This window comes from Hoplias malabaricus, chromosome 7, assembly GCF_029633855.1.
Source record: "Hoplias malabaricus isolate fHopMal1 chromosome 7, fHopMal1.hap1, whole genome shotgun sequence".
NCBI classification, from domain to species: Eukaryota; Metazoa; Chordata; class Actinopteri; order Characiformes; family Erythrinidae; genus Hoplias; species Hoplias malabaricus.
In genome coordinates this window covers 6,192,685-6,213,959 of record NC_089806.1, presented here as the reverse complement: position 1 = coordinate 6,213,959, position 21,275 = coordinate 6,192,685, and the positions used below count along the sequence as shown (strand labels likewise).

General features: G+C 45.3%; 1 protein-coding gene across 2 annotated transcripts in view; it reads left to right on the top strand.

Moving 5' to 3' along the window:
* tbc1d32 (TBC1 domain family, member 32) overlaps nt 1-20,451 on the top strand; it is a 59,159-nt gene extending 38,708 nt beyond the window's left edge. For both annotated transcript variants that reach the window (XM_066677749.1, XM_066677748.1), the window contains exons 30-34: nt 971-1,086; nt 2,196-2,350; nt 7,092-7,232; nt 10,839-11,027; nt 19,476-20,451. In XM_066677749.1, coding sequence (XP_066533846.1) covers nt 971-1,086; nt 2,196-2,350; nt 7,092-7,232; nt 10,839-11,027; nt 19,476-19,595 — 721 coding nt within the window. In that variant the 3' untranslated portion in view covers nt 19,596-20,451. The remainder of the gene's footprint in view (nt 1-970; nt 1,087-2,195; nt 2,351-7,091; nt 7,233-10,838; nt 11,028-19,475) is intronic.
* Nucleotides 20,452-21,275: the final 824 nt, after the last annotated feature.

The following is a 21,275-nucleotide window of genomic DNA, read 5'->3' as shown; positions in this document are numbered from 1 at the left end:
TGTTCCCTCCCTGGAGCAAAACGCAGAGGAAAGCTTCCCTTACAGACTTTCTACAACACAAGCGGATTTCATTGTAATTATGAAAACGGTAAAATTTACACATAAAAACTTTAGATTTTCAGTTATGAATAAATTCCTTAATTAAGTTGTCATTTTTTCGAGGTCATTTGGCGTACCACCTCTTGCTGCTTCGCGTACCACAGTGTGAGAACCACTGTTCTAATGAATACACATCAAATAACTAAGAGATTTAAAGTGTGTATGCGAAATGCAAGGAAAATGATACACACAATTTTAAATATATGTATAATATATATGTAATTTTATATTTAACCTTTATACCTTGCACAAAAACACTATAAAATTATTTGAGACCTAATATTTACTGAATTATAAAGACACAAAGCACACAAAGTGGCCTGTACAAGACTTTTATTCAGCAAAAGTTTATCTGAGTAAATACATAGGAAATGTGCACTAATCTGTAGTGGATATATCAATGTCTTTTGCATTTCTCTGTATGAATTTCCTGTGGCTAATACGTAACCAAGATACAAAAGAGCCCCTGCAGTAATCTGTGCCTTTCTGTGAACAAGAGAACAAGACAACTCTGTGAACTCAATTAGAAAGTGCCTTATGTAATCTGCACATGCACAGGGGCTCACAGCAGGGTCAGGTAGCTGTAGCTGTCCATTAACCTCCATTTCCTGTGTTTGTGCCAAGGACTCATAGTACCTCAGCGTCTGAGAAGACGAGACTTGGTCCGTGCATGTTTTTTTCCTCATTATTCCAGGAATATGACTCTCCAAAGCCTTGTTCTAGTTTATGCTGTTGAAGTGTAGCTCTGCTGTCAGCGTTAGCGTTACGTGACGAGCGTTTTAAACACATTTCCACGTATTGCGTGGCTGTGCGGAATAGTCTTAGTCGCCTTGGGCTGGTGCTCCATTGATCTCTGTTTGTGTCTTTGCAGGTATGGGTTACTCCTGAAGTTACTGAGAGAAGATTCAGAGCAGGATCTCTGTCTTCTCATCAAACACTGTCAGGAGTTCCTCTCTCAGCAGCGTGTCACTCTCCAGTCTGAGCTTTGTATCCTTTATAGCTCCCACACTGTGCCTGTAAACCACAGACAGTAACTCAGCTCAGCGCTTAGCTGGCTTTAACATGAAAGTGTGTGTGATGTACAGCCGTATGCAAATGGGTGATATTTGCAATCAGGGGCAAATTACTGTGTATGTTTTGATGATGTTCCAAGTGGATAATAATTTAACACGTCCCAGAATGGAACAACAATAAACATGGCCCTCCACCACAAATCTCTCAAGTAGATCTGTTAAAGGAGCAATCTGTAATATGTTTACTGCACTAAACAACAGAATGACCAGGGAGTGTGTTCAGAGATTAATGAAACATGTTAAGTTGAAGCGCTGGTGTCTCCAAGAGCACTGCTGTAGCCAGCTTGTTTTTGTTTGACGAGTGTCCATTTCAGAGCCGAGCGCTCTTGGATTTTCAGACTGTGATCCCGCCCACTGTCCAATCACAGTGAAGTCTGAACATTCCCGGGTTGCCAGGTACGACACACAATAGCAGAAACAAACACAGTTATCTCTGTAGCTGTAGCTAACATTAAAGGTAAATAAGAAGATTAGAAGTTCTTGAACTGGTCTCTTGCTTGTTTGTGTATGTTGACTTTTCTTTAACCTGGCAACCTGTGTGATCTTCACGTCCATTGTTTTGAATTTGGAGTGCGGTACCCATTTTAAACGCTTGTTGTTTGCTTGACTGACCCTTTAACTGATGTAATAAAATTGAGCTGTTAGCGTTCTCCTCCAAAAGTGTTGATCTGTCCAGGGATCTTGTGTTAGCCCCAGTTTGGAAAGATGCTGTATGTGCACAGTCACTGGTTGGTGACTTAATGTAATACAGAGAGACCCAGCTAGCATTTGGGACATGGTTCAAAGGTGTGTGTGTGTGTGTGTATGGAAAGCTATGCTTGGTTTCTTAATGCTAAGCCAGTTTATTCCAAATAGCCATTTAAAAATTCAGAATACTGGATTATAATCAGCGTCTCCGTTGCAGACGGCTCTACTGTTGTTTTGAACACCGTAAGCAGTTTACCGCTTATCAATCTCGTTTTTGAAAGTCATGGTGAGAGTAAGGAGTCTCAGTGACCGTTCCTTGACCCGTGCTGCGTGGAGGTTATCTACGGGGAGGTTATCCTGGCCATGACTGGTTCTCCTCCACCGTCTTCCTGCTGATGTGCGGAGATGTGGCCCGCTCCCTCAGTCTACTGCTGCGCTTCTCACGCCTGCTGCCCTCCGCCTTCCTGTGGCCCCCCAGACTCTACAGCTCGGTGAGCCCACTTTCCTCCCACTACTTTACGTCAGAAGTCCGTCTGTGAAGAGCTGACGGGCTCCTTTCATTTCTGCTTTCAGTCATGCTCGTCCAACCTTTCCCCGCACTGTTTCTCAACCCCACTCACACTTCCCTCTGCGTCATGTCTGATTTTATCTGTTTTCACTGTCTTTGCTCTTTAAGCAACATGGGGAAAACCATCAGTGAAGTAACAGGGATGGGTGCACAGTGTAAAGCTCATTATATGAAACTCTTAGCTGCTCGTGTGATCCACTGTGTCCCTCTTGTGGTGCAACGTGTAGCTGTCTTTTAGGTCCTGTTTGCTGTACACTGTTTGATAGATATTGTACTGATCCTGAAGGAAATTTAGCAGCCAGTGGCAACAAACACAACACAGTAGATTCACATTAGAGAGGATATTACCATATAGAAGACATTGTGAAACAGATCAAGCAATCTGAGCATAAAAAAGTAAAATGGAAGGTAAAAAATAGATGCAAGGGCAAAGAATACAATATAAATACAAGGGAATCTATAGAAGTGAGGGCAAAGAACAATGCAACGCTACAACTGTGCAGGGAGCTGCAACAAGAAACATTCATTCATTCATTCATCCATTGTCTGTAACTGATTATCCAGTTCAGGGTCAATGAGCCAACCTGGAATCACTGGAGGGCCCGCCAGTCCTTAACAGGGTGACACACACATACGGACACTTCTGAGTCACCAACTCACCTACCAACATGTGTTTTTGGACCATTGGAGGAAACCCACTCAGACACAGGGAGAACACACCACACTCCTCACAGACAGTCACCCGGAGGAAACCCACTCAGACACAGGGAGAACACACCACACTCCTCACAGACAGTCACCCGGAGGAAACCCACGCAGACACAGAGAGAACACACCACACTCCTCACAGACAGTCACCCGGAGGAAACCCACGCAGACACAGGGAGAACACACCACACTCCTCACAGACAGTCACCCGGAGGAAACCCACTCAGACACAGGGAGAACACACCACACTCCTCACAGACAGTCACCCGGAGGAAACCCACGCAGACACAGGGAGAACACACCACACTCCTCACAGACAGTCACCCGGAGGAAACCCACGCAGACACAGGGAGAACACACCACACTCCTCACAGACAGTCACCCGGAGGAAACCCACGCAGACACAGGGAGAACACACCACACTCCTCACAGACAGTCACCCGGAGGAAACCCACGCAGACACAGGGAGAACACACCACACTCCTCACAGACAGTCACCCGGAGGAAACCCACGCAGACACAGGGAGAACACACCACACTCCTCACAGACAGTCACCCGGAGGAAACCCACGCAGACACAGGGAGAACACACCACACTCCTCACAGACAGTCACCCGGAGGAAACCCACGCAGACACAGGGAGAACACACCACACTCCTCACAGACAGTCACCCGGAAGAAACCCACGCAGACACAGAGAGAACACACCACACTCCTCACAGACAGTCACCCGGAGGAAACCCACGCAGACACAGGGAGAACACACCACACTCCTCACAGACAGTCACTCGGAGGAAACCCACGCAGACACAGAGAGAACACACCACACTCCTCACAGACAGTCACCCGGAAGAAACCCACGCAGACACAGGGAGAACACACCACACTCCTCACAGACAGTCACCCGGAGGAAACCCACTCAGACACAGGGAGAACACACCACACTCCTCACAGACAGTCACCCGGAGGAAACCCACGCAGACACAGAGAGAACACACCACACTCCTCACAGACAGTCACCCGGAGGAAACCCACACAGACACAGGGAGAACACACCACACTCCTCACAGACAGTCACCCGGAGGAAACCCACTCAGACACAGGGAGAACACACCACACTCCTCACAGACAGTCACCCGGAGGAAACCCACACAGACACAGGGAGAACACACCACACTCCTCACAGACAGTCACCCGGAGGAAACCCACTCAGACACAGGGAGAACACACCACACTCCTCACAGACAGTCACCCGGAGGAAACCCACGCAGACACAGCAAGTACAGTCGAGTAGAGTAGGTACCATGCAGTGGAAAAGTGCCATATGTCTACAACAAAAACAGCCAACTACAGTTTCAAATCTACCTGTAAAGTTTTTATGATAATGGTGAACCGTTTGTGATATTTTGAACAGCTAGGTGTGTCTGATTACAGAAACATGATAGAATTTTAGATGTAAAATGTCTCTTTAAAGAAACTTGCCAGGGTAAAGTGACCATCACTGATCGTGTAATGGTTGAAAAAGAGCACTCTCTCTCTCTCTCTCTCTGTCTCTCTCTCTGTCTCTCTCTCTCTCTCTCTCTCTCTCTCTCTCTCTCTCTCTCTCTCTCTCTCTCTCTCCTGCAGTAGATGGTAAACAGGGCTCAGGTAATAGAGTTTGGGCAGTGTGGCTGTGTGTGGGTAATGGTAACGCAAGGGGCTTTGTCTAACTGATTACAGCCCCATATTGCTTTGCTGCCTGCACAGGACTGCATGCAAATCAGAAAACGTAAAGGACTGAGAGACAACACGAGAGAAAGAAGCCTGAGCGTTCACAACATGACACGAATCCCTAAATAGGAACAACACCATCCTCAGCTTGTTCACCACTGGCATCACTGTCAACAGTGTGAGCAGAGACAGATAATGAGATGTGTGGGTTTCTCCTCACAGCGCTGCACCAAAGATGTTTATTCTCGTACTTCAGCAGAGCCCTGTCAGTGAAACACTGCTCTGTTTATTAACAATGCTTCAATTAATTAATCACTAGCTAGGATTTGGAATTGAAATCGAATACTCTTTTGGCAGCATCTGAATTCAAACTGTAAAACAGTAACTGGTAGCACTTTAATGTAGATTACTGTTAAAGCAACACTAGGTAGTATTTTTGCCTTAAAGTGACAGCTTCAGAATCATAGAGATGCTCCACTGAGCTGTAACGGGGAGAATAGGGCCTCTGCCGTTGCTACTCTGGGCTCAGCACTGCAGAAGCTGCACTACGTAATTTTTGGAAGAGGGTAGGAAACCACCGCCACTCCCTCCTACCTCTTGATTTCAGGACAATGCTGAATTACACTCTTCAACTGTAGAGGGAGCCCAGGAGCAAAAATATGAAATACTACCTAATGTAAATCTTTTAATATGAACTCAGGTACGATCCTAATGACAGCAGGAATAATGAGAGTGGGAGTGAAGGAACAGTGCTGTCTCCTCCCTCAATATTCACAGTTGAAGTGCCCTGGAGCTAGGCTCATAACCTGTTCACTGTGTGCCGAGGCAGCTGGCCACCACTCTGCCCCTAATCAGCAATGTGTGTGTGGGTGGGTGTTAAATGCAGAGGTTAAAATGTGTTGTAATTATACTTCTGTGCACTGTCCATTTAAGCATATCCCATATTAATTCAGTACCATATGCCAGTATAAGGTTCAGAACTCAAGTCAGCCCAATCAGCATCAGTGAGCCAATAAGCATGCTTGCTCCAGAATACAGGCTGCTGAATGGACTGCACTTATGAAGTATATAAATGATTAAAAATGTGTTTATTACATGGTTGCACACAGCTTAAAGGTCATAAATAAGCATTTTAACACAGAGATAGATGTAACGGTTTTTCTAATAGTGAAAGTGTCAGAGAACTTAATAAAAATGTGAAGGTAAAGACATGAGAATGTGGATTTAGTCATTTCATATTAAGGTCCACCACTTTATCATCAGCATCTAAAAGGACATTCTATCAGTGGTTTATTGATTAAACCTGGTAGTTAAATGGTTAAACGTATTACCAAATATGTGCTGGACCTGACGGGGTTAATGTCGACTGATGGAAGCCGCACAGTAAGGTAGGTATTTGGCAATATCTGAGGTTTAACTGTAGGTGGATGTGGGTTCACAATTTGGCAAACAGCAGATTACTGTTACTTTCTATGTATTTGTTATAAATGATTAGTGACATTTAATGTGTTTACAACCTAATTAGTAACCATTAAGAAACAGATTAATAAACCTTTTATAAGTGTCGTCTAAGTCTTAAAAATAATTATTACTCAGCACCAAACTTCAAAGCCAAATCTAAACGATGCCGACACTTAAGGCTGGATTATATTTCTGCGTCTGCATTGCAGTCACCCCACGCTAAGGTTTGCACAGGTGTCACCCAGCGTACGTTTAACAGTGCAGCTCTCGAACTAGTTCCAGGTCCAGGGTGTGTTCCCACCTTGCGGCTGGTGAGTGCAGGTAGGATCTGGACACGAAATGAAAGGATAAATGATATGTAACGTATAATAAAGTGGCAGCACAGATAAGAAACAGCCCAGTGTCAGTGCCTTTGATGTGTTTTGTCAGTGTAACCAGGGCTACATAGGAGCATCAGTAGTGTGTATTTCTGTAAGCTTGTTTGAGATGTTGTCATCTGTCGTATGTATAGAGAAGTTTATATTAGCTCTAATTACACGTCCAGCAGAGTGTCATCTCAGCACTACGTTATTTTCCCTGCTCAACTCAATTAAGGCTCTTTATACACTGTAGACTATACACTTTATACCTACAACAAAGAGGCTACTCCTCTGTTGGAACATTTCTGTGATGATCTGAAGGCATTCAGCCACAATCCCACTCATTCCAGATGTTCCACAGCTCCACACACGTGCTCAGATTTTCCTGAGTTAGTGTTAACATCGTCTCTATTTTGAATCCATCAGGTCCATCTCCCATTGGAAGTGGCTCAGTCCGGGATCCCGCCGCTGTACTCGTGCACTGCTCACTATGTGGAGATGCTGCTGAAGGAGGAGGTGCCTCTGGTCTACTCGGCCTTCAGAATGTCTGGGTTCACTCCTTCTCAGGTACGCAAAACTCCACGCCTTCAACTCAGCCTCTGCAGCACCATCTAGTGGCTGTCAGAGATGGTACACCTCACCACTGTGCTTTTTTAACCTCCCTGTGCAACAAGGCGTGTGTCTAAAGAACAGTGATTATCGAGCAGCTGGGTGAAGTTTGAGTCTGTAGATCTTAAACTTTCCCTCCAGCTGTTCCCCAGTTTACAAAGTTATTAATATGAGCCAAGAAAGTTTTGCATCGATTTTTCTTCTGTTTGATCGTATCTTTCTCTAACACCACAGCTTTCCTCCACAAACTCCTCTTCAGATGTGACTTCTCTCAGACGAGCCAGATCTGGTGCTCACTCAGTGTTGCACATATAGAACATCTGCTGTTAAAGCTGTTAAAACCAATCAGAAATCAAAGTTAAGAAGCTAGAAATTCACATGGAGTGTACAGCTCCTCATGTCGAGAGGCTTTGTTGTCGTTTCAACAAGTGAAAAGAGACGAGGCTCCCTCAGAAACAGGGTTTCTCAGTTTAGCCAAATAAAGTGGACATATTCTCTCCTTTTTCACAGTTCACCACAGTCTTAATGAAACATCCGTGACCTGCTTTGATCAAAACGACTCTGGTCGTTCTCCCCCTGTGTATTCAGCCCTTTCAGCGCCGGTTCCTTTAAATGATAATTATCACCGCTAACGGTAACAAGCCACAACACAAATAATTTAATCATTTATTAGGCTCCACCCACATAAATCATTCTGTAGCGGGACTAGGACTGGACTGTGACATCACATCCTAGTGAATCTAACCTGCTGAAGGATCCCTAGGTACAATTTAGTAATTTTTTTTGCTCCTGGACTCCACCTATAGTTGTAATTTAGTTTGACCTCACTTTCCTGCAGCACTGAGCCTAGAGAAGCTCTACCCTCCTTATTACAGGGCCTTTAAAACAAGTCAAAACTAGGGCTCTCAGACTTAACTAATGTGATCTCCAAGTTTGAATACTCACTCTAACTGAAGTCGTGCAGGCTCCAGTCCAGAGGCTCGTGTGCTGTGTGCTGTGAATCTGCTTTTTTAATCACTGTAAACCTAAATAAGAGCAGAACTTTACTAAAAACATTACAGCGATCCGTTCATAAACTCAAATGTCAGAAGTATTCATGCTATTACTTCTATTACTTTGTGTCTCTTACTTCGTTTAATGTTTGATACGACTCAAAGTATTCAACACTACAGTTTACTATTATTTATTATTCGAACTAAATCTTGAACATGGTCTAAATGTATTGTGTAAGAGTTTTTCAAACCTAACCGTGAAGTCGTCTCGGCTGAAAACTGCGGCGCACTGGTTCTACGTCTGTGACTTCAGACGCCACGCTGCGTAAACTCCTCATAAGGTTTAAGTTCATTCATTCATTATCTGTAACTCTTATGCACTTCAGGGACGCGGTGGGTCCAGAACCTACCTGGAATCATTGGGCGCAAAGCGGGAATGCACCCTGAAGGGGGCGCCAGTCCTTCACAGGGCAACACAGACACACACACACATTCACACCTACGGACATTTGTGAGTCGCCAATCCACCTACCAACGTGTGTTTTTGAACTGTGGGAGGAAACCGGAGCACCCAAAAGAAACCCACGCGGACACAGGGAGAACACACCACACTCCTCACAGACAGTCACCCGGAGGAAACCCACGCAGACACAGAGAGAACACACCACACTCCTCACAGACAGTCACCCGGAGGAAACCCACGCAGACACAGAGAGAACACACCACACTCCTCACAGACAGTCACCCGGAGGAAACCCACGCAGACACAGAGAGAACACACCACACTCCTCACAGACAGTCACCCGGAGTGGGAATCGAACCCACAACCTTCAGGCCCCTGGATCTGTGTGACTGCGACACACTACCTGCTGCGCCACTGAAATGATTCAGTTCTTATGAACCCTGTTTACAGATGTACATTTAAAACAAATGCATTATGGGAAGTGATGAATATGTTCTGATGAAGCTTGTTATGGCTGATTTGCATAGCTATAAATATAATTTATCTCACTGAATTATTTGAATGCTGTAATTAAATGCTGATAAACAGATATAAATTAATCCTCGGTTTCTAATTCTTGATAAGGTCTAGTTGTAAATCAGTAGGAGAGACGAGGGAAAGGCGAAACTGATGTAAGCAGTCACTGTCAATGCATCAGAGGCTGTTTCTAGATGTTTTTAAACTCGGTTAATCTTACAGCATCATAGTTTTCAGATATAAATGTAGCCTCACGTGACGTGGACGTGTTACAGCCAGAGGAGGTGTAAAGCTCTTGTTTTTAAAGCAGCTGCTGGCCCAGTGAAGGCAGGTGTGTTCCACTTCAGGAATAAATCTGAAAACAGATCGTGCGGTCGTGTGGATACGGCTGAGTGTTGGAAAGAAAAGTGATTTGAAATTGAGAGTCACCTCTATCAGAGAGGGGCCAGCCGTGGCCGAGCTCCCGCGAGTCTGCTTGAGATTCCGGACAAAGCCGGTGTCTGGAAGTTGGGGGAGATGTTCAGGAACAGTGGAGAGGCTCAGAAGCAGAAGAGCTGCACCGTGGTGGTGGCTGATATTCATAATAATTAATGGAGAGAGAGAGAGACGAGTGAGGAGAGAGAGAGCAGGGTTAATCTGACCTGGCAGTCTGTTCAGCATCGGAATCAGACGAAGATCAAAGTGAATATGGTATTATCCGAATCATTAGACGTAATAGTTTTGTTTGTGTGACGCATCCACAGTGTTTTGGTTAGGAACGTGTTCCACAGTCTAAATGGAACTGTGTTTCCTGATTGTGATTTGTTTCTGCTGTTAATTGCAGAGCTGCGATTAGGCTCAGTATTGACTGCAGTCGGCCTCTGAAGTCCACAGAACTTCACAACTCTCTCTGAACTAGTGTCTAGTAGTCATCTAGTATTGATTATCTTTAAAAATTCATAGAGCTAACTTTGTGAGCTTTACTGTATGTTACTCTCTCTCTTTTTCTCTCTCTCTGTCTCTCTCTCTGTCTGTCTCTCTCTCTCTGTCTGTCTCTGTCTCTCTCTCTCTGTCTGTCTCTTTGTCTGTTTCTTTCTCTCTTTCTGTCTTTCTTTGTCTGTTTCTCTCTGTCCGTCTCTCTCTCTCTGTCTCTCTGTCTCTGTCTCTGTCTCTGTCTCTGTCTCTCTTTGTCTGTCTGTCTGTCTCTCTCTCTCTCTTTCTCTCTCTCTCTCTCTCTGTCTCTGTCTGTCTCTTTGTCTGTCTCTCTGTCTTTCTCAGTCTCTGTCTCACGCTCTCTCTCTGTCTCTGTCTTTCTCAGTCTCTCTGTCTTACGCTCTCTCTCTGTGTCTCTCTCTCTCTCTCTCTCTCTCTCTCTCTCTGTCTGTCTCTCTTTGTCTGTCTGTCTGTCTCTCTCTCTCTCTCTCTCTCTCTGTCTCTTTGTCTGTCTCTCTCTGTCTTTCTCAGTCTCTGTCTCACGCTCTCTCTCTGTCTCTGTCTTTCTCAGTCTCTCTGTCTTACGCTCTCTCTCTGTGTCTCTCTCTCTCTCCCTCTCTCCCTCTCTCTAACTCTCTCTCTCTCCCTCTCTCTAACTCTCTCTCTCGTTTGTCCACACAGATGTGTATGCAGTGGCTGACCCAGTGTTTCTGGAACTACTTGGACTGGCCTGAGATCTGTCACTACGTGGCCACGTGCGTCATCATGGGTCCGGACTATCAGGTGTACATGTGCATCGCCGTGCTGAAGCACCTGCAGCAGGACATCCTCCAGCACACACACACCCAGGACCTGCAGGTCTTCCTCAAGGTGAGGCGTCCCGTCCTGCAGGGGTCTTTTTCAAGCGAACCACATTTAGTATATTGGTCTTTATCATGACCCCAGGCTACACACACTCTGAATGTTTACTACGTTATAACATGAAATACAACTGATATCTGCCTGACTCTTTCTCCACTCCAGTATTTACAATATTCAGAATTAGGGTGAATCCCGTTTCACCCATGCCCCTACCGTTTAGCCCTACCCCTCCATTTTACCTGAGTGTGGGGTTTTCAGTGCTTTATGGGAAATAAACTCACACATGTCAGTATTTTTCTGTTTTAAATACTGTGATAAGCAATGTATTATCTTATTCATTCATTCATTATCTGTAACCCTTATCCAGTTCAGGGTCGCAGTGGGTCCAGAGCCTACCTGGCTCACACACATTCACACCTACGGACACTTTTGAGTCACCAATCCACCTACCAACGTGTGTTTTTTTGGACTGTGGGAGGAAACCGGAGCACCCAGAGGAAACCCACGCAGACACGGGGAGAACACACCACACTCCTCACAGACAGTCACCCGGAGGAAACCCACGCAGACACGGGGAGAACACACCACACTCCTCACAGACAGTCACCACACCACACTCCTCACAGTCACCCGGAGGAAACCCACGCAGACACAGGGAGAACACACCACACTCCTCACAGACAGTCACCTGGAGGAAAGCCACGCAGACACAGAGAGAACACACCACACTCCTCACAGACAGTCACCCGGAGGAAACCCACGCAGACATGGGGAGAACACACCACACTCTTCACAGACAGTCACCCGGAGGAAACCCACGCAGACACAGAGAGAACACACCACACTCCTCACAGACAGTCACCCGGAGCGGGAATCGAACCCACAACCTCCAGGCACCTGGAGCTGTGTGACTGCGACACTACCTGCTGCGCCACCGTGCCGCCCTATCTTAGTCATATATAGTTTTAATATTTTGTGATAAAACTATACTTTCTTCTTCATATCAGAGTAGAGTGAGGAGGGGGTGGTAATATGATTGTGGAACTCTTCTGAAGGCACTTAACTAAACTCCCGCAGCTCCTCTGATATCACTGCAGACTGACAGAGCTGCTACAGAGCACCACTAGTCGCCTGGGAATGAAGCACTGCTCTTGTCTATTTGTGTTCTGATGTGATGTATCGGGTCTTGTTTCACCACTACACCTGCATTCCAAGGATGATTGAAAACAAGAGGCGGGTGTAAAGAATGAGAAATTGGATGTACTCTTAAAGTAAGAACAGCAGCAGCTGGGGTAACTAGACAGTCTGGGTTACAGCGTTAAATAAAGCTTGCACCGCCACATAGCTCCAGATTTCAGAGTCTGTGAACAGAGTGGGTGTTCTTCCTGTATCTGTGTGGGTTTCCTCCTGGTGCTCCACTCTCCTCCCACAGTCCAAATGTGAAATAGTAAGTGTGTGTAATGCCCTCTGACGGACCGGTGCCCTGATCAGGGTGTGTTCCTGCCTTGAGCCCAGTGTTTAAAGGTAGGCTCTGGACCCACCACAGCGCATCAGGAGGAAGAGGTCAGAGAAAATGAATTACAGCTTCAGCCCAATTCAACCGCTGCTGCACTAGTTTAGAACTGGGGTGTGTTACAGTGTGAACACGAGAGCTCACACTTCTCAAGGTGACAGGCCAAGAGCAGCACAGCAGAGCTTTTACGCTGGTGGAGGCTCTGTGAGGATTTGTGCATATCCAGGAGCTCAGAACATATCTATCTCCATCTTTAATCTAAAGTAAAGACTGAAATGGAAATGACTTGTGGAAATTGCTTCTGCTGTCACTCTGTGGTGAATGCAGAGGACGACACAAAGCCCGTCCATTCAGGATGAGTCGAATGAAACGCGATTCAAACTAAAATAAAGTCATCCTTTGTTCTACAAATTGAAAAAAAAAAAAAAAAGCCTGTCAGTGTGCCGTACTCTCAGCGCTCTTTAAACTGTGGTGCAGTTTACACAGAGAGTTCAAAGCCGCCCACAGAACTATTTTAGGGCTTTTGTTTTTTTCTTTTTATCATTAACAGTGTCTTTAATGTCGTTTAATGTCTATTTCTCTCCTCACTGGGCTGAAATATTTCATTTAAATGCTGCGGGAGCTCATTGTATCAGTCGTCCCTGCTGTTTTCTCTGGAGCCACGGGAGTTATTAGTCTAAAGAGTAAACAGTTGTACGTTTCCTGCGGAATTAACCATTGGTCTTAATCTTCTACTTGTTAGACATTAGAATTGTTTTGATATTTTGAAGCAGTAATTGGTGGAAAAGTGTAAATGATTATTATTTTTTTTAATTTTGTGTCAGTTCTTTCAACTTTAATTTGAGTGAATTAAAGTCTTAGTTGTGAAGGACTGCAGACACTTCTCAAATGTGTTGTTAATAAAATGTACTGCTGTTGAATTAGCACTGAACATTCCCACGCAGATACAGGGAGAACACACCACACTCCTCACAGACAGTCACCCGGAGGAAACCCACGCAGACACAGGGAGAACACACCACACTCCTCACAGACAGTCACCCGGAGGAAACCCACGCAGACACAGGGAGAACACCCCACACTCCTCAAAGACAGTCACCCGGAGGAAACCCACGCAGACACAGGGAGAACACACCACACTCCTCAAAGACAGTCACCCGGAGGAAACCCACACAGACACAGGGAGAACACACCACACTCCTCACAGACAGTCACCCGGAGGAAACCCACGCAGACACAGGGAGAACACCCCACAGTCCTCACAGACAGTCACCCGGAGGAAACCCACGCAGACACAGGGAGAACACACCACACTCCTCACAGACAGTCACCCGGAGGAAACCCACGCAGACACAGGGAGAACACACCACACTCCTCAAAGACAGTCACCCGGAGGAAACCCACACAGACACAGGGAGAACACACCACACTCCTCACAGACAGTCACCCGGAGGAAACCCACGCAGACGCAGGGAGAACACCCCACACTCCTCACAGACAGTCACCCGGAGGAAACCCACGCAGACACAGGGAGAACACACCACACTCCTCACAGACAGTCACCCGGAGGAAACCCACACGGACACAGGGAGAACACACCACACTCCTCACAGACAGTCACCCGGAGGAAACCCACACGGACACAGGGAGAACACACCACACTCCTCACAGACAGTCACCCGGAGGAAACCCACACGGACACAGGGAGAACACACCACACTCCTCACAGACAGTCACCCGGAGGAAACCCACACGGACACAGGGAGAACACACCACACTCCTCACAGACAGTCACCCGGAGGAAACCCACACGGACACAGGGAGAACACACCACACTCCTCACAGACAGTCACCCGGAGGAAACCCACGCAGACACAGGGAGAACACACCACACTCCTCACAGACAGTCACCCGGAGGAAACCCACGCAGACACAGGGCGAACACACAACAATCCTCACTGACAGTCACCCGGAGCTGGACTTGAACCCACAACCTCCAGGAACCTGGAGCTGTGACAGAGATACTACCTGCAGCACCGCTCTAGCGCTGAACAGTTACTTTAAATTGAATCCACTACTCACTGATGTAAAGTAACACTCAGTGGTTTATTTTTATAAAATATAGAGTCAACGTTAGCGAGGTGAGAACTGTAACATCGTTGAGTGTGGGCTGCTGACAGACCCCTGGATGAGGAGAGAAAGTCCCGCCCCCAGAGCAGGAGTGTGAGCTCTGTGTTCATATGAGCAGCTCTTATCATTATTCACTGCTGTTTATTTTATTTTATGGGAAGATTTGACCTAATTTCTTACTCTTTTGTTCGCTGTAGCTTAAATATTGACAGGTTTGTTGTAGTTACGCGCTGCTAATTCCTCTAATTACTGGTGATTGGGGGGGGGGGTCTCTGGGGGGAAAATACCTCTGTTATAGACTGTTCCTGCATCAGTGAATATTACAGCATTGTTTTTTATCTCCTATAAAATTAAGTGTATAAATAAGCTCAGGTTATTTTTATCCTCTGCCAATTGCAGTGTTAGTAAATAATCCATCATATCCTGCGTAGGATTTCATAGAGGCATGAGAAAATACACGTACTCATTTTCTCATTTGTACCTCCGGTGTACGACTGTAAACATGAAAAATGACAGAAAAAATGACTGTTTATACATGGTGTATATTGACTTTTGCCTTTAAGGGACTATAACAACGCTCAAATACAGACAGCTAAAAGAATGCTTGTGGTTATATTAAAGTCGGCGTAGGTGTGAGTAATACTTCTGGTGTATGTTTGTAGGGTTTGTTAATAATATCCTAATATAGTAACAGAGGCCTGCAGTGTGTAAGGATGCTTAATAATACCTTTAGAGGGCAGTACTGAGTGATGAGGAACGGATCGGTGCGGCGTCTGCAGTAAGGGGGACACCGTTGTGGTGAAGAGAGACCTGAGCTGAAAAGCAAAGCTCACTATTCAATTCACTATTGATTCACTATTCAATCTACATCCCAACCCTCACCTATGGCCATGAGCTTTTTTTCAGTAATGACTGAAAGAAGGAGATGAGATGAGTTTCTTCCACAGCGTGTCTGGACTTTTCCCTTAGAGTGAGGAGTGTGGGCGTCTGGGAGAGACTCTGAGAGCAGCCGCTGCTCCTCCACGTTGAGCGGAGCCAGTTGAGGTGGTTCGGGCATCTGGTCCTGATGTCTCCTGGATGCCTTCCTCGTGAGGTCTTTCGGTCATGTCCAATGGGTAGGAGGCTCCTGGGAAGACCCAGAACATGCTGGAGAGATTATATATAGGAACACGGCTGAAGAAGTGGTTAAGGAAAGGGAGGTCTGGGTTTCTAGGTTTTTTTTTTCTTTACTTCCCCGTGGGTAAGCGGTGCACAATGGATGGATGGAAATGGGCAGTTGCTTCGTAGCAAGAACATGAAGAGTGCACCTGAGGAGAACGTTCCTGGATGGTCACCACACATAAGAAAATTCAGGACGCCAGAGTGAATGCTTTCAGGCCATTCTCATTGGCATGTCATGGACCAATGCGTCCTCATTCTTTAAGGCAAACTAAGACCTGGAAGACAACCTCAAGCAAGATGTGAATCAGTTGTAAACATTCCTGTTGTGGGAACATTCAAATAGTTCTTTAAGCAACCAAACGTGGTTCTTCTATGGCATTGCTCAAAGAACCCTTTATAGCACCTTTATTTTGAAGTGTATCTCTTCTAAGAAGTAACCAGGAGACTTCTTAATACTGGCATTTATTTATTTAATTGTAATGTATTTTATTTACAATATTTTGTAAATTATTATTATTATTTTAAATTTTACAAATTCGCCAGCCTCAGGATTAAAACCACTGACGAGTGCCGTGACTAACACGTCATACACAGTGTGGCCTCTGGTAAGGGGTGGGAGATACAGTATCAGGCAGTGAGTGAACGGTCAGATCTTAAAGGTGATGTTGGAAACAGCTTGTGCTACAGTAGCTCCTCTGTGGAGTCGATCCACCGGGAGTCCCCTGCTTGGACCACGTTTGGCAGACACTAACCACCGCACACCGACAACACCACACAAGACCTTCTGCACATGCTCTGACTAAAACATTACGACCAACACAAAGTGACTCTTGTCCTAGTGCCTCAGATCTTTACCTTCGCCCATTTCTCCTGCTTCCAAACAAAGCTCAATCTCAAGAGCTGTTTATCAGGGAGGGGTTCATCAAGGGCAGGGTAGGTGTAAATGTCCTGACCAGTCACGATAGTCCAGATTTACTTTGACTGTAGTCATTGTTTAAAGAAGTGGTGACTGTCACTTGACAGTACGAAATATTCACGTGCAAACAGAGGTTTACAGCCACCATCCAGCAATAAAGGCAACCCTGGTGCAGGCCCCGAGCCACACGTGTGAGCAGTTTTATATCTGAGCTGGGTGTTATAAAGCCATCGTGGATTGTTATTACAGTTCCAGATATAGACTCTGAATCTCTGCAAAAGCCCATAGTCATTTTTCACCAGTAACAGAGATGTGGCTGACTGGAGGTGTGCTGTAAAATCATGACGGTCCTGTGTCTGAAATGATGTAGTTTGAGAATGCAGCCTCAGGCCAGTTTCATAAAATGTAGTTTCACTGGGTCTTTATTATCTAAACATAATGATTATTTAGTGGAAGCATTATTCATAACACAAGAGGCGTTCTGTAAGTTCTTGAGCTCCATGTGCAAGCGTGCTGTCAACAAGGAGCAGTGCGCCTTCGGTTCCTTTCCCTCGCCTTTTCTCTTTGACTGAATCTCTTAATCTGTGTAAAATAGCAGCACGTGACCCGTCGATAGTCTCAACTTTTTTACTTTTTACTATAAAACCATGTTCCATCACCTTTCCTGACGATGGATTTTGAATTCCTCCAATAGTTTCATTCTTGTGCCACGGTGTCGGCTCCTGATTGCTTTTTAATAACGGTGCGCCCGCGTTTCATTCCCGGTAACAGTTCCAGCGATATTAGATGATCTTCATTTGAAAAGATGTCGTTGAACCTAGAGCTGGGCAGTTAATTGAAAATCAGTCGCCAACATTCAGCAACGTAATATTGCCTATATGCATTCAATATTTTCTTTTGTTCAATCTTTTAACACTGTGTGTTCATGTATCATCCCCTTACAGCGCTGTGGTCACGTAATTGTGCCCCGTCCAATCTGCCACATGGAAGCAACATGGAGGAGAACCAAAACACTGAGGTCGACAAAGCGATTCGAGCAGCTCATACCAAAGAAATACTCTGTTGTTTTTATTTATTTATATATTCTATGAGGAAGTGTGGTGTGTTCTCCCTGTGTCTGCGTGGGTTTCCTCCGGGTGACTGTCTGTGTGGTGGGTTCTCCCTGTGTCTGCGTGGGTTTCCTCCCACAGTCCAAAAACACCTACGTTGGTAGGTGGATTGAAGACTCAAATTAGCCGGTTATCCAGTTCAGGGTCGCAGTGGGTCCGGAGTCTACCCAGAATCTGGTTATTAATCACTTTTAATATATTTACAACCTACATAAACCTACAACCTAAATAACCATTAATTTAAACCATTTTAAACTAGTCTCCAGTTCAGAGGAAATGCTGGATGAGCAAGAGCTGGACATGCACTGTGTCCCGAGATGAGAACGTGAGTTATAAGCGGTGATGTATACAGTGATTGTGTTGTATATTAACACATGATGTTTTGTACTGGGGTGGTTAATCATTCATTGTTTGAGTTTCTCTGAAGGGGTTTTTATTATATTGTATTTGTCATCAATACTTTATGGCTGGCTCTGTACTGGCTGGATTCTGCTGACTCCCCTGCTGTAATTAGTTGGCTAATTTTGTGTGTCATTGCCAAACAGACTAATTGCTCCTAGGTGCTGTAGTCTGCAGTTGCGACCACAAATCGCTTACGCTGCAGTCATATTTTATTTAATATAGCAAACCTATAAAGATTTATTTGTCCTTTCTCTCATTTCCATATTCCGCCGTGTCCTTTCGTAACTTTGGGAGTAACTTCAGGGCATTGCATTCATGTGCTGACTCCAAGGAATTGAAATTAAATTAATTTTGCTCTGTCTCAAGCAAGTAGTTTATACACAGTGAAATGTCAGTGTGCATTAGTCAGTGCCCTGTGGAGAGCGCATGTGAAGCGCTGCCCTTTACAGCATTTATAGCGACAAGCGAATCATTGCTATCTGAGGGAGAGCATACATCTCCCTATATAATCTTTTCAGGATGAAAGTAATCCTGTCTGTTTTGTTTCTGAAAGAGCTGGATTCAAGCATTCGGAGAATATAAAAAAGGATCAGAATCGCTGAAGTAAGCCTTTCCTTTTCAGGCAAAACACAACAATGTTGCAGTTTCCAAACACCGTGCAACTTAAAGGGGGCAAATATTCCCCCTTCTCCACCGTGGAACCATGTCCGTGAACACAAGGATCAAAGCACCACAAGGATCAAACCTCACAGCAGTGTTCTCCCCCTGTTCAGAGTGGCCGCTCTCAGCACCTGTTCCTTTAAATGATAATGAGCCGCTCTCTGTTCACCCCGACCCCGAGCGCACAGCAGTGAGGAGCAAGGAGCAGAAGCTCTGGTTTTTAGCCGTTTTCGCTTGGTTCTCTTTCATCTTTTTCTTTTCACAATATGTCCACTTTAAAATGTGTTGCTAGTTAATTTCCATGTTGCGTTAGGAATGTACAGTCACTTTCAAATGTTTGCAAATGTTTTGCTGATTGTTTTAAAAGTCTGAACATGGAGGGGAAAATCTTCGTCAAGAAATATATATTACATTTTAAATACATCATCCTAGACACATTTTGCTCATTACATTGTTCTATATGGTCAACAAAATACTAATGAAGCTATTTCGTGCCTTTATGGAAACCCAAAGCCTGTTCTGATCCACACATTCTGACCATAGCTTTCTACTTCTCTCCTCTGCAGGAGGAGCCCATCCACGCGTTCAGAGTGAGTGATTATCTGGAGTACATGGAGAGTCTGGAGCGCAGTTATAGAGGACTCGTCCTCACCGACATGAGGAGCATCTTACAGAAGAGCACCTAGGATTCCACTGAGTTAACACAGGACTGAACTCTTTAAAACGAGAGGTCAACTGAGTCAGGTGCCATCAGGTCCATGGTTAAGAATTTATTCAGTAGGGATTTAACATCAGAGTTCTGATGCAACAAAACCCTGTTTGTTTGTTTGTTTGTTAGACTTTAAGGACTGTGTTTCTCAGACCCGGATTAAGCCTAAAGGCTGTTACACACTGAGCACTAAGCCAGTAAACTACATACATCAGAGCTGCACAGGATGTACGCCACAGGACTTTTGCTACATTTACGGCATTTAGCAGACGTTCTCTAGAGCGACTTACAAAAGTGCTTTGTCGTGTTGTTCAGAGGAAACAACCTCAACAATAGACATCGGATTAGAGCCAAGAGACCTGGACACAGGAGTCAAGCCATAGCCTAAAGAGAAACACACAATAAACACAAGTGCAATACACAGCCACAAACGGTGCCGATGGCAGTGGTCAAAAGCTGGTAATTTTTTGTGTTGTTTTTGCTTTGAGAGAGACTTCCTTTGCTCTTTACAAAACTGGCCAATTTTTACAGCAAAGAGTGTTAACTCCTATTCACACACAGTCAGATTTGTTCGGACAAAAAAAAAATGCATGTTACTGAGAACTCTGAAATCACCATAAAATGCTGGAAAAGGAAGAAGAGATTTTTGTGAGTAGCAGCAGTGATGAAGTTATCATTTTATTTTAAACATAGCCACTATGCGACATACACACTGGGTTCACACTATTCTACAGCATTTGAGCTGTTCTGGGGGTATTTCCCGAGGTCAGTGGGGGAGTTTGAGCTGTTCTGGGGGTATTTCTCGAGGTCAGTGGGGGAGTTTGAGCTGATCTGGGGGTATTTCTCGAGGTCAGTGGAGGAGTTTGAGCTGTTCTGGGGGTATTTCTTAAGGTCAGTGGAGGGGTTTGAGCTGTTCTGGGGGCACTTCCCGAGGTCAGTGGGGGAGTTTGAGCTGTTCTGGGGGTATTTCCCGAGGTCAGTGGAGGGGTTTGAGCTGTTCTGGGGGCACTTCCCGAGGTCAGTGGGGGAGTTTGAGCTGTTCTGGGGGTATTTCCCGAGGTCAGTGGAGGGGTTAGAGCTGTTCTGGGGGTATTTCCTGAGATCAGTGGGGAAGCTTGAGCTGTTCTGGGGCTATTTCCCGAGGTCAGTGGGGGAGTTTGAGCTGTTCTGGGGGTCAGTTTGAGCTGTTCTGGACAGCAGAGCTCTGATTGGTTAGCTTGACTGTAACACACTCATACAGCGCAGAACATAAAACTAAATGAAAAGCGGAAAAGCAGTCCATCAGTTTCAGACTGAGTGTGAAAAACGCCATTAATATGTGAGAGTGTGTTTGTTTTCCAAATTTGTCATGCGTATTTTCCTTCAGAAAAATCTGTGTAAATAGGCCTTTAGGCTGTGGATTCCACAAGCCGTCACTTGTGAGAACATTTGCAAGCGGATAATGAGTGTGGAGCAGAAATATGTGGGTGGTGTTTATGGGTTTTCCAAAACCTGTAGCATGAGACATTTTGGGCAGAACCTTCTCTGAACACAGTCTCATCCTGGAGCTGAAACTGAGCACTTTCACATTGAGCTCAGACGCTCGTAACTGGAAAAGAATGGTGTTGCTATTTGTGAAAAACCAGGGTACCATCTGAGCTATCAGTACGTCCGGGAC